The 26,963-nt window shown below is 61.4% G+C and overlaps 3 protein-coding genes across 5 annotated transcripts; 1 reads left to right on the plus strand and 2 right to left on the minus strand.

The window, feature by feature from the left end:
• Positions 1-4,368: 4,368 nt before the first annotated feature.
• Positions 4,369-8,294, plus strand: PPP1R14B (protein phosphatase 1 regulatory inhibitor subunit 14B). Its single transcript, XM_077821741.1, has 4 exons — positions 4,369-5,365; positions 6,705-6,788; positions 7,445-7,477; positions 7,925-8,294. Exons 1-4 carry the CDS (start codon positions 5,147-5,149, stop codon positions 7,991-7,993), a joined length of 405 nt encoding a protein of 134 aa, XP_077677867.1. The 5' UTR covers positions 4,369-5,146; the 3' UTR covers positions 7,994-8,294.
• Positions 8,295-10,132: 1,838 nt separating this feature from the next.
• FKBP2 (FKBP prolyl isomerase 2) lies at positions 10,133-16,781 on the minus strand. Of its 3 annotated transcripts, none has more exons than XM_077821418.1 (6): positions 16,588-16,781; positions 14,772-14,940; positions 14,386-14,498; positions 11,152-11,198; positions 10,572-10,607; positions 10,133-10,254 (listed from the first exon to the last, which is right to left on the minus strand). In XM_077821418.1, the coding sequence occupies exons 1-6, from the start codon at positions 16,764-16,766 to the stop codon at positions 10,193-10,195; spliced, it is 606 nt and encodes a 201-aa protein (XP_077677544.1). In that variant the 5' UTR covers positions 16,767-16,781; the 3' UTR covers positions 10,133-10,192. The 3 variants fall into 3 exon arrangements, with proteins under 3 accessions (XP_077677544.1, XP_077677545.1, XP_077677546.1); XM_077821419.1 differs by lacking the exon at positions 16,588-16,781 and adding an exon at positions 15,903-16,077; XM_077821420.1 differs by lacking the exon at positions 16,588-16,781 and adding an exon at positions 15,377-15,516.
• Positions 16,782-20,929: 4,148 nt separating this feature from the next.
• On the minus strand, positions 20,930-25,657 carry VEGFB (vascular endothelial growth factor B). The gene is given in 9 exon segments (XM_077822255.1): positions 20,930-21,021; positions 21,024-21,049; positions 22,120-22,245; positions 22,606-22,686; positions 22,834-22,866; positions 23,264-23,337; positions 23,813-24,009; positions 24,358-24,400; positions 25,586-25,657. Coding segments are annotated over 9 exon segments (744 nt in total).
• Positions 25,658-26,963: the final 1,306 nt, after the last annotated feature.

Here is a 26,963-nt window from a genome sequence, read left to right on the forward strand (position 1 = left end):
ACCAGAATCCCCCATTCTCCCCCCCATGCCAGGGTCCCCCATTCCCTTCTTGCCAGGGACCCCATGTACCCCCATCCCCCTCACCTTTCCTATTCCCCGTATTTCTCCTCTCTTTCTCTTTCAGGGTCTCTAAACTCCACTGGGACACAAGCAGTGCTGGGCTGGGGAACTGAGCTGGAAGATGTTGACTACTGCCATCAACCAGGCCTTTGACCCAAGCCAGTTCCAGACCCCTAAACCCCCATATGAGCCAATACTGATTATGTGGGGAGAGCGGCCAGCACTGACTGCAAAGGAGAGAGAGCCCTCTACTGAGCCCACCCACCCTGCTGCCTGCAGCACAGCGCCCCCCAGCACCGGATCAGGCAAGGGGATCCCAAGGAAGTTTCCAGCATGGCAAACAAAGAGGCATGGGGAGAGAACAGGATTCACCAGAGATGGGATCAGACCCAGGCAGCAGGGCCCCCACCTCCGTGCACCTGCCACTTGGGGTCCTTGGGATGCTGTGAGGGAAATCTAGCCATCTAGTGCCTAGTGTGGGGAGCAGCAGAAGGGGGGCCTATTGCACACCCCTCTCTAACCCCCCACTCCAGCAATGCCTCACCTGCCCCCCCCTGCAGTTTCCACAAATAGGCAATACTTTTCTGTCTGTACAGAGCCCCTTTGGGGCTATTCCTGTTGCCAGGCCCCATCTGCCTCTGCTCCTTCCCCTGGGCCCCATGCCAGCCTTTCTGGGGAATAAATAATGTGGGGAGGGGGAAAAGGGGGAGAGGGCTGTGCCTTGAGGAACCTGGTGGGGGTGGAGCTGGGGGAATTTGCAATGAGAGCAAACAGGCTGTGGGGGCAGCTCTGGAACCAAGGGCAGCGCCTGGGTCTGGGGCAGAGTGGGAGCCATGGGGGGCGGGGAGCACAGTACTGATGTAAGCTAAAGAGAGTGTTTGGGTCTCAAATTACAAGGTATCTATCTGGATATTCCTCTCTGCCTGCTACCAAGCCCTGTGCTTTGCTGGTGCCCCTCAGCCACAACCCACAGCTCCCTGCTATCCCAGGCCTGGGCTCCTCACCCCACCTCTGCCAGTGGCCCTCAATCCAGACTAGCAGCTCCACCCCTTCCATCTATGGGCGAATACCATTTCCCTTTTGTCCTTGCTGCGACCACTCCACGAGTAGCCAGCAGGTGGCAGTGTCCCTGCAGCCCGCCGCACCCGCGCAGGGAGCAGCCTTTGTGTGCCAGAGTCTTTACGTTCCTGAAACCTACCCCTGGCTCCATGAATGGATCTCACCCCGTCGCAGGTGCCACGCGGCGCTTCCTGCACCCAAGGGCCCTACGAGCCAGCGGAACAGTGTGCACCGACCCTAGTGCATACTCACAGGCTGTGGCAATGGGCTGGATGCAGCCCCGAACACCTGCCTGCTGTATGGGGACAGCCCATGGGAAGAGTAGAGGTGGCCCTGCCACTAATGCCCAGAGGCTGCATCCGTGTGCTGCACGGCCTCCCCGCCTGTTGCACAGCGGCAGTCCAATGGAATGGTGCATTGTTGCAGCGTTCTGTGGCTCTAAGCTGCATAGGACTCCTGCAAGGTTGCATTGACCCTAGTGCATGATTATCTGTATCAATGTGCCCCAAACTCTGTGCTAGCTGCATGTGGTCACAGCATGGGAATGATGCAGGCTGCATGACTCCAATGCATGCATATAGGCTGCATTGCTGCTGCACACACCCAGCATGCTCATAGCCCCCCTGCATGTTGCATGGGGATAGTGCATTGGACCACCGCAGGCTGCACTGACCCTAGTGCCTGCTCACAAGCGGCATCCATGTGCTGCAGTCACCCCCCACACGTCCCTGTCTGTCCCATGGGGATAGTGCATGGGACTGGATTATGATACAGCTGCATGCTCAGCACCCTGCCGCGGTGTGCATGCCGTGTGATGCAGATTGTGGGGTAGCACCCACCATCCCCAGCCATTACCATGGTGGCTGGGACGTCTCTGGGGAGACATTGATTTTCAGGCCTCTGCTCCGTTCTACCCACTAGTCTCCCCTCCCTGAAACACAACAGAACTGAAGGGCTGCAAGGAGATACCCTCACTCCCCTCCCAGAGCCAAGGATAGAACCCAGGAGTCCTGGCTTCCAGCTCCCCACACTGGGGACCCCCCCCGGGGGGCATTTAACCGGTGCCCTTGCCCCAGCATCCTGGGCACAAGGGCAGTGCCAGCGTGGTGCCCGGAAGGGTATGATCTGCATCATGCTGGGGGAGTGTGGTAGGAAGCATGGGGGGGCAGATAGCTGGGGGACTTGTGAGGACCACCCAAGGTGATGCCAGCCACAGGAGTGCAAGGGGGGCTCCCTTTGGCAGAGTCGCTTGCGGGCGCAGGCACAGAGGTAGGCTCGGATCAGGCCACGGAGGGTGTCACAGCCGGGCGCAGCTGCCGCGCTTGCTCCGGGGCCCTGGCCAGGCCAGGAAGCGTCTGAATCGCGGCTCTGTTACTCAGTCCCGGCCACGTGTTTCCCCGACGCCTTGGGCCAGGCCGGCCGCAGGGAGCCAGCTCTTAAAGGGACAGCGGCCCCCAGGTCCCCACCCCCCAGGGCCCCGCCCCGCAAATTGCCAATGGGGTCAGGGGGTGTGCGTGCATGGACTGGGGCGGGGGCAGGGGAGATGGAACCTACTGAAGCGCTGCTCCTGCTGTCCCTTTGTATCCCGTTATCCCCCAAGCTCCGCATCCCCTCTCCACAGCAGCCTCCCCCCAACCCCGCTGAAACGTCTCTACCATCACCCCTCCTTCTGCTGACCCGCTCCTCCGCCCCCTGGGCAGGTGGGGGGCTACACCCCAGCGTGGTTGTTAGCAAGCAGGAAAACATGCCCCAGCCCACCCTCCCGCCCTAGAGTTTTCCATGTGAGAAGGGGAATGTGAACCCAGGCCTCCAGGCCTTTCCATTCCACCCCTGTAAATCCGGCCCCCCCCCGCCGCCCTCTCCCCCATACCTCTAGCTCTACTAACTTCTCTGCAGGGAGCATAATACTGGTCTGTACTGCCCCTGTGCCCCACCCCAGAGATGGCACTAGCTGCAGCTCAGCAGGGGCAAAGGGATCCTTGGTCCTGCAGCCCTCTCCAGGGACTGCTGCATCTCAGCACCAGGCAAGGGATCCCTGTATAAACAGCTCCATGCCCCACCCCAGAGGTGGCTGCATCTCAGCACCAAGCTAGGGATGCTTGGGTTGGGTACACAGCCCCCCTGCCCCACCAGCATGAGGAGCCATCACTAGATTTCCCAGCCACTCAGCTCTCACTGTCTCTACCCTAGTCCCTCTCCAAATGCCCCCCCATCCCCTACCCCCTCACAAACTGCAGCCTGAGCCAGATGGGAAGGGGGGTTCCTTCCTTGCTATCTCCCAGGCTGCAGGGAGCTGCTCCTCCCCAACCATCGCTGATTTCCCACAGCAGAACAGGAAGGATGGAGACATAGACAGGGACAGACATGAGGGGGGCAGCTCGGCTGTCTGTGGGGACAGCTAGGGGAGGGGGAAGGCGGGTTGGACAAATTGACAGCTCCTTTGTTATGGACAGACAGACATGCCCCCTCCCCCCCATTGTGAGACAGAAGGACAAATGGGCATGCCCTGGAGAGGCCAGAGAGGGGCAAGATATGGTGGGGGAATTAGATGGGGGAATGGATGGACAAACGGGGGGCGGAGGGAAGAAACCACCAAGAATAAACCCTGTGGCCTGGACACACAGCATGTGCAGGGGAAGGGCAGAATCCGCCCCCCCCCGCCGCCCCCCGCGTCTGTGACAGACAGGCAGAACCCCATGGGGAAGGAGCAGACAGCCCCTGGGTATGGGAGGGGAGGGAGTTTAGGGGCGGGATACCTCCGGGATGGACAGACGGGGAGGGGGGGGAGCAGAGAGACAGGCCGATCGACCTTGGGTTAGAGGGAGGGGTAGGCCGAGCTCCCTGTCCCGTGGGGGAGGGTTGACGGAGGGACCGGGGCGGGCGGGGGGGGAATAGACCCTGGATGGGACAAAAAGTCGCTGGGTTGGGGCCGAGCAGGCTGACCTCACTCCACCCCCTGCAGTGGGGGGGGGGGGGGGGGGAAATGACGGACAGACAGGCGGACACAAGAGGTGAGGGAACGACGGACTGACAGACAGACCCTGCAATGGGTGGCGGGGGCGCAGCCTGACCTCCCTTCCCATCTCGTGAGGAGGGTGTTGACGGACAGAAGGACGGGGGGAGGGGACGGACAGACAGACAGACACGCGGCCCCTTTAAGGGGGCGGGGAGGGGGCGGGGGAGGGAGGCGAGGAGCGAGCGATAGCAGCAGCAGCGGGACAAAGGGGCCGTCGGGGGGAGCGGATCGGAACCGAACCGGAGTCGGGAGGAACCGGTACTGCGGCTGGCGCGAGTGAGTCCCAGAGGTCCCGGCCCTAGCACCCAGGACAGCGCTGGCCGGAGCCGGTACTAGGAACTGGGGCTGAGAAGACCCGGTAGCGGTAGCACCGGGCGGATCCTGTACCAGCAGGAGACGGGGCTTTTCCATATTCTGGTTCTGATCCCGGCCCGGAAACACCAGGAAGAAGAGGGGATCCGGACCCAGTTCGGGCCAAGGCAGCAGCATGACCCGGTTCTGGTCGTACTAGGTTCTGGCAAGAAGCGAATTAGGGTCCGGGAGGAGGATCGGCCTCAGTTCGGTTTGCACGTGGTCCCAGAACAGGCAGGACGGATGCGTGTTTGGTCCTGATTCGGTGCAGACAAGAAGTGAATCTCAACCCAGCACCTAGTTCTAGGCTGAAGGCGGTTCTGGTTCCGGCCTGGGCCCGGTTCCGTGCCGTAGAAGGATCTGGCCCAGACTGCACGTGGTCCTGGTTCCTTGGAGGCAGAGCCCCGAGCCGGTAATAGCAGGATCCGGTTCTGGTTCCCGCGAGGGCAGGAGGCGGACCTGGTTCCTTCCATCGCGGTATAGGCAGCTGAAGGCGGCTTCGGTTCTGGACCCACGTGGGCCGGGGTCTGGGCTGAGGCAGCATCCGCAGGATCCACCTGAGAGCCGCTCCCGGGATCAGCAGCCAGAGGTTCTGAGCCCACGTGGGCCCGGTTCGGGGGGTAGCCCGTTCTGACCCGGTTCGGGTCCCCGGTCCGGCGGATGGCAGCGCCTTGCAGCCCGGAGAGCGGCCGGGCGGGGGCCACAAGCCCCCGCGTGTATTTCCAGAGCCCCCCGGGGGAGCCGGGCCAGGAGGAGGAGGAGGGGCCGGGCCGGCGCCAGGGGAAGGTCACGGTGAAATACGATCGCAAGGAGCTTCGCAAGCGGCTCAACCTGGAGGAGTGGATCCTGGAGCAGCTCACGCAGCTGTACGACTGCCAGGTACCCCATCCCCCCGGGTCCTGGAACAGCCCCATCTCTGCCTGCCAGGGACCCCCGAGCCCCCAGCTTCCCTATCACCCCCACAGCCAAACTAGGGGAGTCCCCTCCCCCATTCGCCCGAGGACACCCCTTCCAGGCCCCAAAACCCAGATCTCGCCCGGTCACATGATTGTGACCCCCAGCTGGGAGCCGCCATCCCACTCCGACCTTCACCCTGCGCGCCAGGTCTCCCCCAGATTCGCTCTGTAGCCGGTGGATTTGGGGGTCGGGTTGGACAGCTGCTAACCCCCCGCATTGGGGCGGGAGGGGGTCCTCCAACTTCCCCCAAGTTTCTCACGCTGCTTAGTTCCAAGGATTTCCTTTGCGGGCGGTAACCGCTTTAAAGTCTCGGGGGGACAAACAGGCAGCCTGGCAACCCTGCCCCCGTTTCCAAAGTCAGTGGGGCTGGATGGAATCTAAACAGTTAATTCCTAAATTGCCGGGGGGGGGGAATTACCCCGCCCGTTTGCCTCTGCCCTCTTTGGTGAGGGGTCCAGGGCATTTGGGAAGCTTTGGGGGCGGGTTGCTGGAATTAATCAGTTTTTGATGTTGGTGGGGGAATCCCCCCACGGGGGGGCACAGGCTAGTGTATGTGGACGCTCCCCCCAAGAAAAGGGGGTGGGGCAGCGGTGGGGGGGAGGGCGGCCTGACTCTTCCCTGGCTTCCAGCTGACTTGCTTCCTGTTTCCAAATCTCCGTGGGGATTTCGGTGACTCCCGCTTGCACACAGCGCTGGGGGGAGGGGCGCACGCAGGGATCCCTCCCAGGGGCTGAGATGCAGCCACCTCTGGGGGGAGGTGCCAGGGCTGTTTGTACAGGGCCCCATGCGCCATATGGAGCTTGTCTCTGAGATGGCTAATGGGGCTGTAAGTAGCTGGAGCTGCTTGAGGGGCTGAATCTATTGTTCAGACTGGTGTCTGCCGTGCCCCCCCCCCCGCGGGGGAGAGCCCAACTTCTGAATATAATTAGCCAGGGAGCTGATTAGTCGGGGTTCTTTTGCGGGGGAGAGGAGGTCTGAGCCTGGCTTCTGGAGTGGCGGGTGACCTGATTAGGCCGTTTCTGTTGTGCTGCTAAAACTCTTCCAACTGCTAATCCCCCCCCCCCCAGGTTCCCAGTCTGGTTTAGTGTGGGTGGGGGGAAGCTGGGTGATGGGGGTAGGTGTGACTGCTCCCAGCATGCACTGCTCAGTCTCAGTCCAAGGTGGGGGCTGGTCTGTTCTTTGCTGTGTCTGTGGGGAGGTAACTAGTTGGGGAGCTACCCCAGTGCACTAACCCCCGACATCATTTCCACCCCTTCCCCAGGAGGAGGAGATCCCAGAGCTGGAGATTGATGTAGATGAGCTGCTGGACATGGGCAGCGATGATGCCCGGGGAGCCAGGGTGAAGGTAGGGGGTGCAGCAGGGTCCCCCTGCCAGTGGGCACGCTGTCATTCCCGTGGGGCTCAGCTGGCAGTCCAGGGGGTTGGGGGGGGGGAGTGCACGGTGGGGCTGGGACTAGTGTGGTGCCTAGGATGGTGGCAGGGGGTTGGTGGAGTGCCAGGCTAGAGGGGAAAGATTGGGGCAGCAAAGCACCACACTGTAGGGGATGGTAGCCAGCCTGGTGGGGGTAGAATCTGGGACAGCACTGACCTGGCTGCAGGGAGGGGCCTGTAGTAGCCACCCATGGGGTGAGGTTTCATGCCACCTTGTTGAGATGAGGGAGGAGCTGGCCTAGGAGGGGAGGGATTGGGATACAGGGCTGGGGATCATGCAGCCTGAGGGGGCGGGGAACCCGAGGGACAGAGTGGTGGTGGGGTCTTGGAAGCCATGGGGCAGGAGCTGGCAGGGGAGGAAGCAGGGCTGGGAGTTACAAGGAAGGGGGATATAAGGTGAGGAGCTGGGGTACGAGATCCTGGTGTGAACCATGGGGCAGGGATGGGGGGGGGGGGCAGGATAGCTGCACTGCAAGAACTGTTATGTTGGGGGTGGCAACTGGACCTAGAGGTGGATCCCCATGGGAGGCCCCCCCTCAGCCCTGACCCTCCTCTCTTTCCCTTCCCCAGGAGCTCCTGGTTGACTGTTACAAGCCCACAGAGGTGAGTGACAAGTCCCCCTCCATCTCACACAGGAGCCAGAAACACTGGGACCCGCCCCCTGGACAGTGGGAGGGGAGGTGGATGGCTCTGGGCCCGCCCCCCCGCAGTTGTTGTGATCAGTCTGGGGTGGGGGGGGGGGTGTCAGCAGCTGCTATTCCCTCTCCAGTTCCCCCCTGCACACCTGTCATTTTGGGGTGTGGGCTTCCTCTCCAGAGCTGGTTTCTGGGGCCCTCTGAAACCTACCGCTGGGTGGGGCTGTATCCTTAGAGGATCCTGGGCAGCTGAGGGAAGGAACCAGCCTGGGAGGGGGTGGGGGCTGTCTATGAAGGGGAGCAAGGTCAAGTGGGTTAGGGCAGGGTAGGTGGGAGTCCTCCAGCGCTCTATCAGAAAGGAAAAGGGCATTCCCCTCCTACCCCCTGTAACCCTTCTCCTCTTCCTCCCCACCAGGCTTTTGTGGGGGACCTGCTCGACAAGATCCGAGGCATGCAGAAGCTCAGCACCCCCCAGAAGAAGTGACCCCCCCACATCCTCAGACCCACCTCCTCCAGCTGAGGGGGTGGGGAAAGCAACCAATGGCACCAGGCTGGGGTGGGGGAATCCCCTCTAAAGTTTGGGGGTGTAGAGGGAGGGGCCCCCCCTCCTTAACCTCCCCAGCGCATTGATAATCACTAGCCAGCTGGACAGCTCCTTAGCAATACCCCCATGTGAGCCCCCTCTTTTTTGGTAGTGGGGGGCCCTAGGGGGGTTATGATTTGATATTTTTAAGGATTTTTTAATTATTACATGAATTTTCTGTTGTGTTTTTATATGAATTTAATAAAAGAGTTTGAGAGTTGGGGGGACTGCTGTTCTGCATGGGGGGGGCTGGAGTGGGGTAAGGTGAGTGGTTTGGGGGGTGCAGGACCAAGGGGGGAAACTGCTGCAGGCAGGTTGGGGGCCAGAGGGTGGGACCCACTGGTATAAGTGGGCACTGGTGCATGTGTGGGGGACACTCCCAAGTGGGGGGGGGCTGAAGGGCATTATGTGGGATGGGAATCAGCAGGGCTTCCGTCTTGGGATGACCACCCCCTTTCCCAAGCATTGTTTGATGGGAGCAGGGGGACTGTGGGTAGATACCCCCATCTGAAGAACGGAATGGGGGGCAGGTCCAGACTGGGCCCCATTTTCCCAGCAGGGGTGGTGGGATCCCTAGCAGGGTAACACTGTTCCTGCCAGCAGGCCCAGCCAAGATGCTAATGGGGAGTGGGGGTCATCAGTGCTAAGGGAAGCCGTCAGCATCTGCAAATCACCTGGGAAAGACAGGCAGAGGAAGGGCCAACTGAGCCCCACCCAGGGGCTTGGCCAAGTACTGGGGTGCCCAGCGCCAGCCAATGGTACCACCTCGCACCCCCAGAGCAGCCCTTCTTCTTCCCCACGCACAGCCACTGCCAGCTCTGCACTCCCCAGGCCCTCCCTCCTGTGGGAGGCAGCTGCTGTGGCAACCGGGTGACAAGGGGGGTCCCAGCACTGGCAACAGGCTGGCTGTGCTCAGGGGGGGCTCCCTGGCCCTGTGACGTCCATGCCCCAGGAGGCCAGTTAGGCCCTATCCAGGCCAGCCTGAGTCCCTCCCCTCCCCCGCTCGTGGCAGGGCTGAGCTCAGCACGGAAAGAATGTCCCTGGCTCCTGGAACGAATCGGGCGGCAGCCGCACTTCGTGCTTCCGGCCTGAGGTCACCGGGCGGCTGGGAGCCGGCAGGACAGGGCTGGGGCCAGCACCCCACTGTGGTGGGGACGAGTGTGCTGGCAGCCTCCACTCCACCACACCCCAGCCCGGCTCCCTGCCCTCCAGCAGCAACCCAGCTGGCTCCCCGATCCACCCTGCTGAGTAATGGAGGATGGGGCTGACCAGATGGGCCTGGCACTGCCCCTCCCTCCTCTCCTTGGGCAATCCACCCCAGGTCTGCCAGTGCCCCTCGCTCCCGACCCACAGCCCCTGCTATCCACCCCGTGTCCCCCTCGCTCCCGACCCGCAGCCCCTGCTGTCCTGTCCCGAGGCCCTTGTGAGCACAGGGTGCGGCTGCTGTGTCACAGGGTGGAACTGGGAGCAGGCTGAGTCACTGCTGCTGGTTCCCACGTGTTGCCCGCTCTGCCTTTGAAGCTGGCCTGCAGCAGGTCAAGGCCTGCCCCCAGCTCAGCTCCTCGGCTCCAAGCCAATGCCCTCTGGGAGCCACTGCCAGTGCCCTAGGCCTCCCTTCTGCCCTGCCCATGCTGTCCCAGGCACAGCCCCGCCCCAGAGTGAGCAGCCCCTCCCACCCCTGTCTGGGAGAGCGGGTCACAGGCGGAGGGGCTGCCAGCTCTTGCCAGGCACCTGGTGCCACCATGTGGCGAAGGCAGGCAGTGCTGCTCCATGGCAGGACGGTTCACAGCACCTGCCTGGAGGCAGGGGAGAACCCAGAAGCCTGGACTCCCTGCTCTGACAAGCCCCCGCTTCCCTCCGAGATTGCACCCAGGAGTCCCAGCTCTCCATTTCCTTTGCTCTGGGCTTGCACTGCCCCTGCACCCACTCCCCTCACACACTGGGCAGCTCCAGTCTGTGCTTTTATTTTTGATCTTCCAGGATTTCTTTTGAACACCCCGCTGCTCCCCCGTGTGGCTGTGTGCACACACCATCCTTCCCCCCACCAAGCCCAGGTCCCCCAGACCTCTTCCCCACCCACCCACAGCCAACGCCGCCTGCCTACAGCTCCGGTCGCCGCTCAATCTTCAGCAGCTCCACCTCGAAGATCAGTGTTGCACCACCTGGAGGGGGGCAGGGCAAAGTCAGGGGGGCATCATGCAATCCTGCCCCACTCCTCCCCCACCCAGGCAGGAACCCCCCAGCCATTCTGCACACCGGGGACCCTATGTTGCTGTGGGGGAGGGGAGCAGGGGAGGACCTCACTGCCCGATGGCCAGATAGGGGCCCTGCTGCCTGGGGAGCAATAGGGGAGGGGCTGCCCTAGTGAGAGACTGGAGGGAAGCTGTGGAGATCTGCAGGGTTGGCAGTTCACACAGATGGCACCACTGCCCCAAGGGACAGGCAGGGACCAAGCACATGGGGGACACGGTGGCCTTACCTGGGATCTTGGGTGGAGCCCCTCGGTCCCCGTAGCCTTGGGAGGAAACAGAGAAAAATTAAAGCAAGAAACTGACACCCCCCCCCCCCAGCCCAATGCGGCGGGGCATGGAGGGGATGGGACGGACACACAACTACTCCTGGGGGGAGGAGAGGTTTCGGGCAGGGGCTGAGCAATGGGAAAGAGGCCAGACTGGCACAAAGAGCACCCTCCCCTAAATGTCAGTGTCTGTTGGGCACCCAAAGCAGTGCCCCTCCTTCCCCCCCACCTGCTTTCCCACAGGGGACTGGCCTAGGAATGAACATCCTGATGCCTCTCAGTCCTGACCCACAGCCCCCTGCTATCCCAGCCCCAGGCTCCCACCTCTACTGATGCCCCTCAATTCCCACCCACAGCCCCCTCTGGTGGTGGTTCTGGGCAGCTGACTTTAGCAAGATGTGGAAACTGGAGAGAGACCCAACAGTTTGATCATTGGTCCCTGCCTGCTAGGACTGGATCAGAGCTGGTGTCCCTTAGAGGAGAAAGGCCTTGTACCCTGCTCCCCCTGCAGAGGGGGTCAGTCCAATCCCTGGCTACCTACCCAGCTCGGAGGGAATCACCAGTTTCCTCTTCTCACCCTCGCACATCCTGAAAGGAGACAGCAGTGAGACTTGCTGAGTCAACAGCGCCAGACTTCTCCATCAGACCCCCCCGCTCCCCTCCACAAAGCCCCTTTAAGGAAGCAAAGACAGGATCATCTGCTTATTGTAGCCCAACTGCAGCAAACATCACCCCTGCAGCTTCCCTGTTACGCCACCACTCAGAGCCCTCTCCCGGGGCAAAAAGCTAAGGCTGGAAGGCAGGACTCCTGGGTTCTACCCCCAGCTCTGGGAGGGGAGTGGGGCCCTGTGGGCTAGCATAAGGTGTGGGGGCCGTGGGAATGAAAGTCAGGACTCCTGGGGGAGGGGAATGGGTCTCGCGGGCTAGAGCAGGGGCCTGGGAGGCAGGACTCCTGAATTCCACTCTTGGTCCTGCCACTGACTCACTCTATGGATCTTGGGGAAGTCACCCCCACACCCTTCTCTGCCATCAGGAAAACTCCACTTCACAATGGCAAAGAGCTCAGGGCACCTCTGCCGCTGATCGTCTGTGCAGGCAAAATGAATCATGGGCAAGTTTATGGGAGAGTCAATATTGCCCAGATTCCTAATGTCTGAGGCCAAAATTGTCAATGGACTATCTACCTTCAACTGCACATGACAGCTAGAAATCCCCCACTGGCACAGACTGCTGGCTAACCCTAGTAACACAAATAGCAGGTATTTAACAGAATGAATGTATTGCACATGCTGAAATCTGGCAGAGTTCAACCACCTCCATTGTACCTCAATCAATAAGGGCCTCATGGGGATCTGAAGGTGAAGGGGCTCAAAGCCTGCTGCTGATCCAGGGAAGGTGTATGGTGTAATGGCTGCATTTGGACCTCTAAGCCCAGGAATTGGAGTGTGAGCATCAGTGGGATTGCCAGTCTCCAATTTCCCTTGCTTGGACTCATCTTTCCCAAGGGCTGCAGTGGATTCTCTATCATGGCAATTGTTAAATCAAGATGGGATGTTCTTCTAACAGCTCTGCTCTAGTTCGGCCAGAATGAGTCCAATGGCCTGGGACAGGAGGTCAGGCCAGATGGTTACCGTGGGCTCTTCTGACCTTGGGATAGATGAGTGCGCAGGAAAGACTCAGTTCTAGACCTATCTTCGGTACTGCTCTGGCCCCCATCCCCACTGGGTCTGGGCACCTCAATCTTTAGGACAGGTCTGAGGCTGGGCAGAGCTATTATCCTCACCTGCTGATGGAGAAAGCTAGTGACCTGCCCATGCAGCGAATGGAACCAGGGCTTCCAGAGCCCTAGGCTAGGGCCCTATTTGTCTTACAGTAGCACCTAGGAGCTAGCCCCATTCTGAGAACTAGCGATCTAAGCAGCTCTAACCACTATACCACCCTCCCCCAGTGGTGATCACTTTTGGGGCACTTGACCACCCCCTGGCAGGTTTGGAATCCCTACCAACCCTGTTGCTTGACCCAGGGTGGCTTACATGCATGAGAATCCATTTTCTGCTTGCTACACACTGTCAGTCAGCTCTTGGTTATAAGCTCATCCACCCCGTGAACCACTGCTGGCTCCAAAAGCAAACAGGGCAGCCCAAACCAAAACGACAATAGGCTTAAAAACCAAGATTGGTTGAGAAGCATAGGAGACAGTCATAGTGGGGAAGACAGTAGTGTCAGAAGAGCTGCTGCTCATTGGGCTATGTGGTGTATCCGCCCCCCATGGGGAAAAAATAAATCCAGGTATCCACCTGTAACCACCACTAGGGATGGAACAGCGTGTGGTACTAGCTTGGCTATGGCCACTGACAGTTGAATAACGTAACTGGAGCACCATGGCATAATATTCAGCGTGTCTAGAGGTTAGAACAGAAGGGGCTGTTCTAACCCAGGACTTCTGGATTCTATCCCCAGCTCTGGGAGGGGAGTGGGGTCTAGTGGGTTAGAGCAGCGGAGGCTGGAAGCCAGGACTCCTGTTTTGTCTACAGCTCTGCCGCTGACCCAGAGTAGGACTAGGCGGCATCCATTTTCAAAGAGAAGAAGCTGTTAATCTCTTTGCTGTGAAGTCACACAGAATGGACAGCCCCAGCGATCGATGGCTGGCTGGCAGCATCAGGAAGATCACTGCCAACAGGGCAGGTGGAGCGAAGTCTGAATTAAGGATCAGGAGGCATGTGGAGAGCGTGGGAATTGTGGTCATATCCGTATGAACCATAGTCATGACTCAGTTTCCCCACCCATTTGGGATTGCCACCCCCTGGTGGGAAGGGGTTACTTTCCCCTCTAGTGCAGGGGAGAAGGGACAGCTGCTGGTCTCTCTAGCGGGGGGCTGATGCATCAAGAACTGTCCCTAGGCAGGGAGCCCTGGAGAAACACTGGGAGTCCTGCTGGCTGGCCACAACTACCAGCCAAGGGAGAAGGAGACCCAGACACAGCAGGGCGGCACCTGGGCACCAAGAGGCTGAGGTCACTGTGATCAGATTTCAGCTGCCAGCACTCAGTGTAGGGAGACAGAGGGACTCCAGGCTTTGGACCAGAGTGGCAGGTGATGCTGCCAGCATGGACTCATATTTCAGCTTTGTTTTCCATTCTAAGATGGCCCCTTTAACAATGGAGGCCAATTGACTAATAAACACCTGCCTGTTTTGGAAAGGCTGTGCCGGGTCGCTGCAAATCCCTGTTGGTTGCATCACGCCCTAAAGGGATGAAGTGTCTACCAGGCACTAGCTGGGCAGCCACAGGGAAAGAGGTGGTGCTGGAGCCCAAGGGCCCCGTCTCAGAGCAGCGGGTTTCACCCTTTGTCAAAGGGGGTGGTTCTAGGCTGTAGCACAGTGCAGTGGATGCTCCAAGATCGTACAAAGGCTGGGGCATGGATCGCTCTGCACAACCATGCCAAGGCTCAGAACAGGAGCCGTTTGCCCCTCCCGCTGGTCGAGTAGGAGCTGGGTGGGGAGGGCAGGGCTGCAGCCGGTCCTGACTGTGCAGTGCCTGGGACAGCAGAGGGTCCTCAGGGGCTACTGTAATAAACGTGATTAACACCAGAGAAGGGGGAGGCCAAGTGACATATGGAGAGAGGCTAAAGGGGACTGTGCCACATGCCCCACCACGACCTGGACGCCTGGGTCCCTCACTCTGTGATTCCAGCCACAGCTTGAGCTGAGGCCAGGCTCAATGTGGGGGGACTGCTCTCTGAACACCCCCTCCCCCAACTTGCAGGGCAGGACTTTACCCAAGCAGGCCTTGGTCCCAGCCTTTGATGACTTGGCCCGTCCCCAGCGAGAAGATGAAGGGCTGGTCACGTGGGATGCTGCTGTCAAACTCGGTCCCGTCTTCTAGCTTGCCCTGCGGGAAAGGAGGGGGTGAGATGGAGGGGCCTGCCCCCAGCTAGACACTCCTTTCTTGCAACACACAAACATTGCCCCAGGAGCTACTGGCAAATACTTGTGCCCTTCCTTTCCCCTGCACTAATGGCGCACCAGTGACATCGGCTGGCTAGGTCTCTCCTTGGCCCCAGAACCTTGGGCTAGCTGGTGCCTCCCGTGCCTGCTGGCATACAGACCCCCTGGCCCTAGCTGGTTGGCACTGCCCCCTTCCCTACCATGGGGTAGCACTCACGGTGTAATGCATGTGCAGCACATCTCCCTTGCGGGATTTGATGGGGCAGTTCTCCACCCGCTTCTTGACACCAATCTGCAGTTTTCTCTTGCCCTCAGTGCCCAACGCTGGCTGGCAAAGCGCCGACAGGCAGAGTGTGAGTAGCGCTGTGGCCTGGCTCAACTGCATCCTGGAAGGACATGCAACAAGAACCCAGATAGTGGGGGTAAACCAAGAGACTTGCCCTCAATCCCAACCAGTGCCCCCCCCCCCACTGAGCTGGATTGGAGCTAGCCCCCCTAAAGAGGAAAGTCCCCATATCCTATTCCCTCCCCCTGAGCCATCCAGTACCCTTGCCCTGGGACCAATTCAGAGCCAGCATCCCCTAGAAAGGAAGGTGCTGTCATCCCATGCCCTGGGCCTGAACCAATCCTCTGGACACCCCATACCCCCTCCCCCCCAACTCAAACACACAGTGACATGCTGTAAATATTTTAAGCCCTCCACTGGTCCTTCATACTGCTACCCGCCCCTCCAGATCCTACCCTAGGCATGCAGCGGTGCGTTGTCCATCCGTCCGGATCCCCCCCTGTCCCGGCCTGGGAGCTTCTGGATGCCCCACTTACCTGTCCTCCAGCTGAAGGAGCCTCTCCTCCTCTCCCTTCCCTAGTAGCACCACTGCCCTCTGGTGTGCCAGCCAGAGAATCTTGTGGACGATGGGGTCTCCCTAAGTCCACCAAGTCTCCCCACCTGCATCCCCTAGTCTAGCTCTCCTCAATGTGATTTCCCCATCTGTATCCCCCTTCCCACTCCCCAGTGTGCCTCAGTGGGGTCTCCCTACCTGTGCCCCCCATTCCCACCCACCCAATGCACCTCAGTGGGGTCTCCCTACCTGTGCCCCCCATTCCCACCCCCCAGTGATATCTGCTCCCCTAACAGTGTGCGTTTGCAGTTCCCCCCAATATCAGGCCCCATGCGATGCACATTGCCTTTGCCCACTTAGGGTGCCTCATGCCTCCCCTCTCCCTGCCCAACTCTTCTGTCCCCCGCTTTCTGGAGGGTCCACATCTGTGCCTCCCCTTGGTCCTCCTCGCCTTTTGTGGCCTCCCAGGCCCAGACCCACACCTCCCCAGCTCCTGCAGGGTCCCTCACCTTGTGCACCCAGATGTCCCCAGGCCCCCCTGCAGGAGCTGGCTTCTCCCTGGGGATCCACACTTGGTCAGGATCTGTGGGGCTCTCCCCTCTTCCACCACGGGTTCCCCTCGATGCCCACCTGTCCTGGGCACCCCAGGGAGGCACCTCAGTCACTGGGGAACCCTTGATATGCCTGCGGGGCACCCAAACCTCAACAGGGCCCTGCTCCCCTGCCCGGGCCCCCTGCCTCCACTCCCTATGGATCCAGATCGCCTCTCCCTGGCCACCCCCTACTGGGACCCTCTGCGGCCCTTTCCTCAGGGGTAGATCCCGCTTGGGCCCCACTTGCCTCACAGACTCCTGGCTTCCCCCAGCCCCCCTCAATCCGCCGTGACCCTGGGAGTCCCCCCTCCCTGCACCCCCAGACTCCTGGGACCCCCCAGCCCCCAGCTCAGCCCCCCTCAATCCGCTGTGACCCTGGGAGTCCCCCCTCCCTGCACCCCCAGACTCCTGGGACCCCCCAGCCCCCCTCAATCCGCCGTGACCCTGGCAGTCCCCCCTCCCTGCACCCCCATGACCTGGGCCTTCCCTCTCCGGGCCCCTCGCCCCTCTCGCTGGACCCCCGCTTTCTTGGGGCTCCACGTCCCCTGCTGGGGCCCCCCGCCCCTGGGCTCCCTCGGGACCCCCCATCCCCCGCTCTCACCTCCTCGCCAGACCCTGCTCCAAACCCCTCTGCGCAGCCGCCGACTGCTCCCACTTCCTGATTGGCCGGGGCCGGAAGCCGCCATCTTCCTCATCACGTGAACAGCGCGGCTCCGTGTCACGTGACCAGGGGCAACCGCACTTCCGATCTGGCTGCTGGCGGCGCAAAATGGCGTCCATGGGGGGCGGGTCCTTTCTGCTATGGGCGGGGCTCACCCCTCAGGGACACGCTCTGTGACCTCAGATAACCTTATATGGTCCTTTGACCCTCTGTGACCCCTGACCCCATGTGACCTCCCCAGTGCCCACCTCTGACCCCAGGACCCCGATGGCTCATGGCGACCCCTGCCCTCCCAGCCCTAGAGCTCCCCCACCGCCCTTGTTCCCCTGCCTTGGCCCAGCCCTTCCCCCGCTCTGCACCCCCATCTCTAGTGACCCCTGGCATCCATCAGTATCTCCCAGGATCTGCCCCAGCTCCTGCGACCCCCCAAGGCCCCCTTCCTGACCCCCTCACCCCACACACTTGGGGCTCCCCCTATCAGTCTGTCCCAGGGCCAGAGGAGAGATGGCACCTTCCCCACATGGCCATGCCCATTATCCCCACTAGGGGGTGCCAGTGCCCCATGACAGCGCTGGAGGGAGCGGGCTTGGTGGGAGGGGAGGGTTCCCCCCCTTTATCTTTTCCTTTCCCTTTGCTTTTCCAGTGCCAAGTGCTCACCCGGCTTGCTAGTTGTACAGGTGTGACGGGGCTGGATCTGATGCTTCTCCTGCCTTGGGGAGGCTGTTGGCACCATTCACTCAGTGCCCAGGGCGGCAGTTGGGGGTGGCTGACTGGGGTGGTAAGAGGATGGCAAGGGGTTTATGGGGGGAGTCCTATTATTGCCCTGAGAGGTCCCTGATGCAAAGGGGTTAACATCACCATCCAGCTCTGTCCCTGGCATCGTTGGGGCCTGCAGGGCTGTGTGCTCCCTCCTGGAATCCCAGGGGGCATTTTGCCAGAAGATGGGGTGATTAGATGAGATCTGAGGTATCCTGCTATGGCTATGTGCCAGTTGCAAACTAGGGTGGTGGTAATTATAGCTGACGTAAGCCAAACACAACCCTCCCCTGGCCCTGGGTATTGCTGGAGAGCATTATGTCTGGGCTGCACCACCCCCAACCTGAATTCAGATCCTGGCATCCAGGTCATGATACCCCTGTCCTGGCTTTGGGGCATCCAAGCCATGACACCATCCTGCCTTTGGACCCTGGCATCTGGGTCATGACACCTCTGTCCTGGCTTTGGACACTGCTGCTTTGGCTTGCGACCTCTTCCATTTGCCAAGGGCTGTTGCCCCAGCCCCCTTTGTTTCTGATCCCAAGGCTCTTGAGCCCTGTCCCCCTCACTCATGGATCTTGCCTCAGGAGGCAAGTGATGTGTAGGTTGGGGAGCCCAGGGTTGGGTTAGCAGGGGGCTGTGAGTCACGATCAAGGGGCACGAGCAGAGCTGGGTGGCAGGGCAGGGCTGGGTTAGCAAGGGGCTGTGGGTCAGGATTGAGAAACACTGGCACAGCTGGGGTGGAGGGTAGCCCTCTATTTCTGTGCCCTGGCAGCTGCATGGCACCCCTGCTTGCCCAGCATGGAGTACAATCTGCAGCAGTGCCAATGCCTAGGCCCTGGCTCATTTCCCCACTGGCCTTGGCCAGGGGCTGGGGGGTTGTGTCTCAGGGGCGTCAGAGGGAGCTGCCTGGGGAGCCAGCCAAGCCCCCCACAGGACTCTCCAAATATTGACTTTCCTGAGGGCTCTGACTGGGACCAAAGTGCGGCCAGAATGGAAATCAGTTGGGCAGAAGCCGTGGGGGGAAGCCCAGTGCCCTGGCAGTCTTCAACCCCTTCCAGAGCCCTGGATAGAACCCAGGAGTCCTGAGACCCCAACCACTAGACTCTGCTCCCCTCCCAGAGCCAGGATAAAACTCAGGAGTCCTGGCTCCCAGTCCACCCCCAATGGGGCACGGTGCCATCTCTCTCTGCCCCCTTGCTCATGGGATGCTGGGAGGGCTGGGGGATGTTTATGTCTCAGGTTGCACTTTGTGCCTCTGGGGTCAAAGTCGCCCCTCCACCCCTCCCCCTGCCATTTCCTGGAGCTTCTGGGTGGGGACAAAGTCTGGAGGCAGCGGGTGCAGGACAAACAAGTGGGTGCAGGACAAACAAGCAGTCCTGCCTCCCCAGCTCCCTGCCTCACACCTTCCCATCCTGCCTTGGGACCCTGGCATCCAGGCTGCCCTGCCCCCAGACTGGCTTGGAACCCCCGTCTGGCTTGAAGCCCATGTCAGGGCAACAGCACCCCTCTGGTCTGGCATGAGCCCCTGGCATCCAGGACCCTGCCCCCTGCCTGGCTTGGGACCCTGGCATCCAGGCTGCACTGTTTCTGGAGTCAGACCCCACCTGTTGAGGATTCCTGACCCCTTGCCCCCGGACCCCAGGTCCTCATGGCACCTGCGCTATGGCCCTGCCTATTCCCCCGCTCCCCGATCCCAAGCAGCTTACGTGCACCAGAGCAGGAGGCCACAGCCATGGACTGATAAGAGATTGGCAGCGAGCGCTCAGCTATGGGCCCTCTGCCAGGCTGCGTGGCTCCTTATCAGCCAGAGGCCATGCCCCCACCACCCCCAGGCTCCCTGAGGCCATGGCATGTGCGGGAGGGCAGAGGCTTGCCCTCAGATCCCCCTCCTGACCAGCCACTGGATCCTGGGAGTTTTATCCAGCTGGAATCAACACATCAGAGCCAGAGAGTGGGGTCCAGTGGTTAGAGCAGGGGAACTGGGAGTCAGAACTCCTGAACTCTAGCCCTAGCTCCATCCATGTGAGACTTTGGGCCATCCTTCCCCCAGCTGGGTGCCTCATTTTCCCCTGCTGGGTGGCGAGGGCACCCTGCCTCCTCTGTGCAAATATGCAGGAAGCAGGTTTAGACCCACATTTTGCTGAAATAGGAGCCATTTCAGCACCTGAAGAAGCCCAGGGCAGATGAGGCAGGCTGGGCGAGTGGCACATATAGTGGGAGAACAGGCCAAGGTGGCACAGGCAGAGCTGTGAACCTGGTGTCCTGGCTCTCAGCCCCTCCTGCTCTAACCCACTAGACCCCAGTCCCCTCCGAGAGCTGGGGATAGAGCCCAGGAGCTCTAACCCTTGCACTCTTCCCCCTTGTAGATGCATGATGTGCCCTGATCCCTGCCCCTCCCCCTGGTACCTAGGAAGCCTGCTCTTGGGCACAAGATGTGAGGGGGTGGGGGCAGTGGAGCTGGGCTATCCCTGAGCTGCCCCCAATCCCTGTGTTACATGTGGCTCACACAGGCAGGTGCTGGCTCTGCCAGGATCCACCCCCTCCCTTTTTCCCAGAGCTGCTGCCTGGTCATGAAGTGCAGCACGTCTCTGTGGGCAATGCCAGCACCGGCCCATTCACTGGTGCTGGGCATTAGAGTGACAGCTCTGCATGCTCCCAAGGGAGGGGGACAGGCCCCAGAGCCAGGAAGGAAATCCCCCACATATTCCCTCCATCCAGTTCTCTGATGGGTCTCAATGCTGACCTACAGCCTCCTGCTATCCCAGCCCTGGGCTCCCCACGGCTCTGCCCCTGCCCCTCACCCCTTGCTAGCCCAGCTCTGGGCTCCCCACCCCCACAGCTCTGCCCAGGCCCCTCAATCCTGACCCACAGCCCCTTGTTGCCCAGCCCACCTGTTTTTCCAGTATCCCCACACAGAACATCAACTGTATCTCATGCTTTTCCAGCACCTTGTGTTTCCAAAGGATTCCATAATATGGCACTTGTACAGACAGGAATCCCCTGCCCAGTACAAAGATGAAGCCACCTCTGGGGTGGGGTGCAGGGGCTGTGTATAGAGGGATCCCTCACCTCGTGCTGAGATGCAGCCACCTCTAGACTGGGGCGCCGCGGCGGGGCTCTTTATATAGGGATCCCTTGCCTGGCGCTGAGATGCAGCCGCCTCTAGGATGGAGCAGTAATTTTTCCACACACACCAAGCATGAAGGAGCCCTCAGCCCTGGGGTGAAGAGCTCGTGGGTGTAAAGGCTGCCACACTTTTGTGGAGCATAAACAAAGGCACCAGCTCAAAGGTGAAAGGCCAATAATCCTCAAGGATTCCCTCTCCACCCCTGCTCCCCTACACAACAGAGGACCCCCTCCAGTGAGGCACTCCCCAGCCGGTGCAGTATATAGGGCACCCCACAGAACAGCAGCCCCGTCCAATCCAGCAAGTCCTGAGAGTGGGGCATGCTCCCTCAACCTCCTATAGGTGTTTGTGGGGGTCGTGCGCTCACAGCTCTGTGGGCCGGCGTGTCTTATCCATTTAATAGCTTTGGAGCCGGATACCAATGTGCGGGCAGTTACAGCAGCAGGACGTGCCCTGGGAGGGTCCTCGAGCTGGTGCCCAGCCTCCCTTGGCTCTGGCAGGGAAACGGGGTTTGATCTGGGGGGATGGAGAGGAAGGTGAGGGCAAGCATTAAATTAAAGGGGCTTGGGGATGAGCAGGGCAGTGAGGGGTGTGTGTGGAACTTTAAATAACGATGAGGGGATGAGAGTCTGGCCAGCAGAGCTGGGGCGGTCTTGGTGGGCATTGAAGGAATCTGGGGGCCCGAGTCCTGGAGGGATCACAGGATCTGGTCCCCAATCCTGGAGGGGCCCTGAAATCCATCTGCCCTAGTCCTGGAGGGGCCCAGGATCTGGCTGCCCCAGTCCAGGAGAGGCCGTGCAAGATGCAGCCCCTCCTGACAGGTCCTGTCCAGGCAGTGGATAATGGGGTCTGACCCCCGACATGGTCTCAGGAGTCCTCTCATCAGGTCCATTGCTGGGCAGCCTTGCTTGTCTTCCTTGTGCTCCTCTCCAGCAGGGGGCGCTCAGGGCCAGAGTCTTGTCCTGGTTCCAATGCAGAGCTGGGCTTGTGGGGGGAGAGGCTGGTCCCAGGTCACCCCCCTCCCCCGTCAGATCATCTGCGCAGCTTCTCACACCTCAGGGGAGAACAGAGTGGCTCAGGGCACTTGGAGGGGCCACGCAGGTTCAGGGACACCAACCCCAGGACCCCCCCAACTCCCCCAGCCAGAAGCACCTCCCTTGTCTCAAAGCCTGATGGGGGAGGAGTTGGGGGCTCTATCCTGCAGCACTAATTGGGGAGGGTCTGTTTGGCCTGTGATGGGAGTTCAGGGGGTATCTCCAGCCCACAGGGGAGATGGGGTCTGTCTGTATGTGGGGGGGGGGTCATGGCTGCCTCTGGCCCATGGGGAGATGTAGGTGGGAATCTGTCTGGTCTGTGAAGGAGTTTGGGTAGGTCTCTGGTCCAGGGGGAGGTTGGGGGATCTGTCTGGTCCATGAAGGAGTTTGGGGTGTCTCTGTTTGAGGTAGAGGTTGGAGGGTCTGCCTGGTCCGTGAAGGAGTTCGGGTAGATCTCTGGTCCATTGGGAGGTCAGTGGGTCTGTCTGGTCCATGAGGGAGTTTGGCCTGTCTCTGGCCTGGAGGGAGGAGGGGGGAGCCAGGGGGTCTCACCTGCACGAGTGCTCATTGAGCTCCAAGCCCCGGGCCTGGCAGTGTTGGGACCTGCGCCGGCAGCGGCACTGGCATGTCTGGGGATCCTGGCGCCTCCGTTTGTCTGGGCAGGGTGGGCAGAAGGGCCTGGGGGGGGGAGGAAAGAGTGTATAGGGAACCCCTATAGAACAGCACCCCCTCTCACCCCAATTCAAGAGGGTCTCCACATAGGGGAGGGGGGATCCCCTTTGCCCCAACCCTCATGGTTCTGGAGGGGGCTTTGATGCTGCTGGGCTGGGTAGTCCACTCCTCCTTTGATCCCCCATGAGGTACAGGAGTGGGGGGCATGCGGCTCCCCCAGTTAGAAGTGAACCCCCATAAGGTGTGGGGAGCATTGACCTGATCCCCCCTGCTCACCCCAGTTCAATGCCCCCAATGCAAGCAGAGTTAGTAAGGAAGTGGAGGACATGCAGGGACTGGAGGGTGCGTGAGGGTCCCTGGACATACAGGTAGGGGGAGTCTCGTTCAGGGGGTCTCTTCCTTTTGTGTTTACGTCCAATGCTGTTTTTCCCCTTGGGCTGCTCAGGCCTGTGGAGAGAATCAGACTGAGCTCCCCTCTCAGCCAGCAGGGGGCGCTGTAGGAAATGGGGTGGGAGCGCTGGCTGTGGGAGAAGCTCCGGTCTGCTCCTGCCCTGGCCTTTCCCAGCAGCAGGGTGAGGCGCTGGGGGTCCTTACCTTTCTGGATTTACTTTTCTATTTGTCTTTGGTCTGCAAAAGAAAAAAGGGGACGCCAGGTTAACAGGGAAATGAGGTCTGCTGAGAACTGCCCCCGCCCCCGAATGGGGATCAACCCATGGGGGGCAGTGCGATGCCCTAGGAGGAGGGAGGGGTGCCCCCTGAAATGGGGGGGTGGCACAATGCCAAGGGGGAAAGACCACAGCAGTCACCCTAGGAACCGGAGAGCTCACGGCCCCTCCATGTGCCTCTGTGGGGCCAGCTGCCTGAGGTGGGGGGGGGTCACTGGCTGCAGTGGGGTGTTCAAGCTTTGGCTAAGCTTGGGACCAGTGGGGTCACAACTTGGGGAAGACCGAGTCTTGTGGGTGCAGAGATGCTTTGGGACCCCCCTCAGTGCCCCCATACTCTCAACAATGAACACCCCCCTCACCTGCACTCGCAGGCACTGTGCTCCTCGAAGGCCAGCTGGCCCAGGTGGCTGTGCAGGTAACGGGTTTTCATCACCTGGGGGGCAAAGAAAGGGTGAGTGAGGGGGGCACCAAGTGCCAAGGGATTGGGGATCAGCACACCTTATGTAGGGTGGTGCCAAGGCCCAACTCCCCAGCATACACCTCCCCTCAGCTCCCCCCGCCCTCTGGCATTCCCCTACTCCTGATACCTGCTCTTCCCAGCCCCTGGCATTCCCCTATCTCTGCTCTTTCCATCCCCTGGCATTCCTCACCCTCAGTGCTTGGCTACCCCCTGCCCTTTGGCATTCCTCTCCTCCTGGTGTCTGGCTCCTAGGCCACCCCATGGCATTCACCTACCCCTGACGCCCAGCTCCCTCCCACCCCAGCTTTCTCCTCCCCTCAGTGCCTGGCTCCCCCTCCCCCTCCAGCATTCCCCTCCCCCAGCTGTCTGCCCACTCCTGGCATTCCCCTATTGCCAGTCCCTGGGTCTTCACCCACCTTCCTCTCTCCCCTGCCCTCCCTCCCATTACCTCCATCACCACCACATGCATGCGGGTAGGCACGCACTGCAGCCCCTCATCGGCGCAGCACCCGGCGCAGCGACGCAGGGGCACGCAGGAGGGTGCCAGCAGGTGCTCCACCTCGGCCGGGTGCTCCTCGCTCACGGGCACCAGCATCTCCTTCGGCTGGCAGAAGCTGCGGTTATAAACCTCCATCCACTGCATCACTGCAGGGGTCAGAGGGGGCCAGTGCCAGGACTCAGCATGCCCTGACAATGGCAACTGACATGGCCAAGGCATCCCCCCCGCCCCCCGCAGTGTGCCCATTGACATCCTGCACACACAGACACAGCAGGCTCTTGCCAGGTACCGGAATGCAGCCACCTCTGGGGTGGGGTGTGAGGGCTGATTATATAGGGATCCTTCACCCAGTACTGAGATGCAGCCACCTCTGGGGTGAGGTGCTGTACCCCCAACAACCCCCAAATGTGCCCCCTCAGCACTGCTATCCTCGAACACGTCTCCCTGCCTTGTGGCAGCAGCCCCCCAATCCGCACCTAACTCCAGTCTCTTACCTTCCCCCAGCGGGTGGGTCCCCTTCGTCTGGGGCTGTGGTGCCTGGAAAGGAGGAGATGTAGGCAATCAGGCTCAGAGTCCTAGGAAATGTGGGGAGGGGGGAAGGCTGGCTCCCCAGGCTCGCTTGAGCCCCATTCCCCCTTCATCTAGCTCTGGGGGAGCTCCCACCCCACTCCCCCCTTCTCCCCACTCCATTACACACCAGCCTCAGAGACCCCCCTCCCCTCTTATAACTGTCGCCCCCCCACACCCAGAGAAGCTCCACTAACCTGCAGGCAGTCAGACTAGGTACACCCCCAAGAGACCCTACAATAACAAATCAGCAGCTGGGGGAGAAGTTGAGAGGGACAGTTCCCCCTGGTGTGTGTGGGATTAGGGGCAGTGGAACAATCTTTGGCTGGATGAGCCTGAGGAACTGTCCCGTCCTGGGCAGGGCAGAAAGGGGACCCACCCCCACAGCTCACTCACAAGGAGTCATTGGCCGAGCAGGAATAGAACCCAGGCGTCCTGGCTTTTAGCCCCGCACCCCCAATCCACTAGATCCCGCTGCCCTCCCAGAGCTGGGAATAGAACCCAGGAGTCCTGGCGCCCAGCCCCTCCCCCCATGCTCAGGGGCGGGGAGGGGCACGGTGGGGCAGGGGTGAGTGGAATCTTGGCAGCTCCAGAGGTCAGGGCAGCAGGAGCCAGGCAGAGGGGGTGGATCCCTGCAGGAACCGGAGGGGCTGGACCGCTAGGGAGACCCTGGAGAGGGGGAATCCCAGGCGGGCGAGGGGCGCTTGTCTGTCCTGGTTCCCCCTGTCTTGGGCGCTACCCCAGACACTGCAGCTCAGCCCCAGCGCTACAAGTCCCCAGCCTGCGCGCTGGCTCCCGCCCGGGGCCCCCAGCAAGGCCAGACGGTGCGCTCCCCCCACCCCTCTCCCAGTACTAGGCGCTAACCCAGCGAGACCCCCTGTGCCTCCCCCTGCCGGGATACGGCATCCCCACAGTGCGTCCTCCACTGGTACGGGAGAAAGGGCCAGGTCCCTTTCCCAGTGCCCGGCTCCCTGAGCCCCCCGTGCCCGGCTCCCCCAGTGTCAGCTCCCCCAGTTTCCCGCTCTCCCAGGCCCCAGTGCTCGACTCACCCAGTGCCCGGCTCCCCCCAGTGCCCTCCTGCCCCGAGCCCCCAGGTACCCCGCTCCCCCCAGCCCTCCCCGCCCCCCAGTGCCCCGCTCCCCCCAACCCCCCTACCTTAGCTGCGCAGCCGATCAGCTGCAGGGCTGTAGCCAGCAGGAGGTGCAGGGTCTCCCGCGGGGCTCTCATGGTGCCAAGCCGGAGTGTGGCGGTCCCCTAGCGCTGGTGCCCAGGGCGCCTGGCCGGCAGCTGCCCCCTACCTCCGGCAGCGCCCGCAGTCCGGGGCACTCGCATGGTAGCTCCGAGCGCTGGGCTGGCGGGATGCGGGGCACGGACCCCTCGGCCCTGGGAGTCCCCCGAAGGCAGCGCGGGAGCCCCGCTCCGCAGTCCGTGGGGAGGTAAATCCAAGGACCGGGCCCCTCCCGCGCGGATCAGGCCGGGCACTGACCGGCCCCAGGGGGCCCCGCTGCCGGGGGCGGCTACAGGTGCATCGGAGCCCGCGGGGCCAGCGCGCCTGCAGGAGCGAGCGGCTCCGAGTGAGCCAGGCGGCCGCGGTCGGCCAGGGAGAGGGAGCGGGGCTGGCTCCAGGGAGTGACTGATAGCCCGGCCCAGCCCGGCCCCGAGGGAGGCGGCAGGCAGCGGGAGGAGGGAGCGCGGGGGGATCGGGGGGCAGCAGGGCGGAGCAGGAGAGGGGTGATGGGCAGCGAGAAGGGGAAGGGAGGCAGGAGGGAGCTGGCAGGGGGAATGGATGGTACTTGGGCTTCCACCCGGGGTGGAGGATGCTGGGAACAGCCCTTGTGGTGATAGTGGGGAAAGGGTGGGGGGGTAGATGGGTGTGTGGGGAGGGATGGGTGGAGGGGTATGGGGATGGAAGAGGAAAGGAAGGGTGGGTGGGTGAGAATGGATGAGTAGGGAGGGATGGATGGATGGAGAGGTGGGGATGGTTGGAAGAATAGAGGGGTGGGTGAGGACAGATGAGGGGATGGTTGGAAGGATGCAGGGGTGGGTGAGGAGGGAGGGGTGAGGATGGGTAGGTGGGGATGGTTGGAAGAATGGAGGGATGAGGGAGGGGGAGGGATAGCTCAGTGGTTTGAGCATTGGCCTGCTAAACCCAGGGTTGTGAGTTCAATCCTTGAGGGGGCCATTTAGGGATCTGGGGCAAAAATTGGGGACTGGTCCTGCTTTGAGCAGGGGGGTTAGACTAGATGATCTCCTGAGGTCCCTTCTAACCCTTATATTCTATGATTCTATGATGGAGGGGTGGATGAGGACGGATGACTGGGGATGGTTCGAAGGATGGAGGGGTAGCTGGGGAAGGATTGAGCAGTTGCTGAGCTGTGGCCCACGTGCCCATGTCCAGCACTGTGCAGGGGCAGCTCAGGGTGCTGGGCTGGTGGTGGCTGCTGAGCCCAGCTGGGGAAGTGCCCCCTGCAGGGATGCAGGAGCAGCTGAGCTGCTGGCCATGGGGAGCTTGCAGGGGGAGTCACCCATCTAG

Source organism: Eretmochelys imbricata, chromosome 7 (genome assembly GCF_965152235.1).
Source record: "Eretmochelys imbricata isolate rEreImb1 chromosome 7, rEreImb1.hap1, whole genome shotgun sequence".
NCBI classification, from domain to species: Eukaryota; Metazoa; Chordata; order Testudines; family Cheloniidae; genus Eretmochelys; species Eretmochelys imbricata.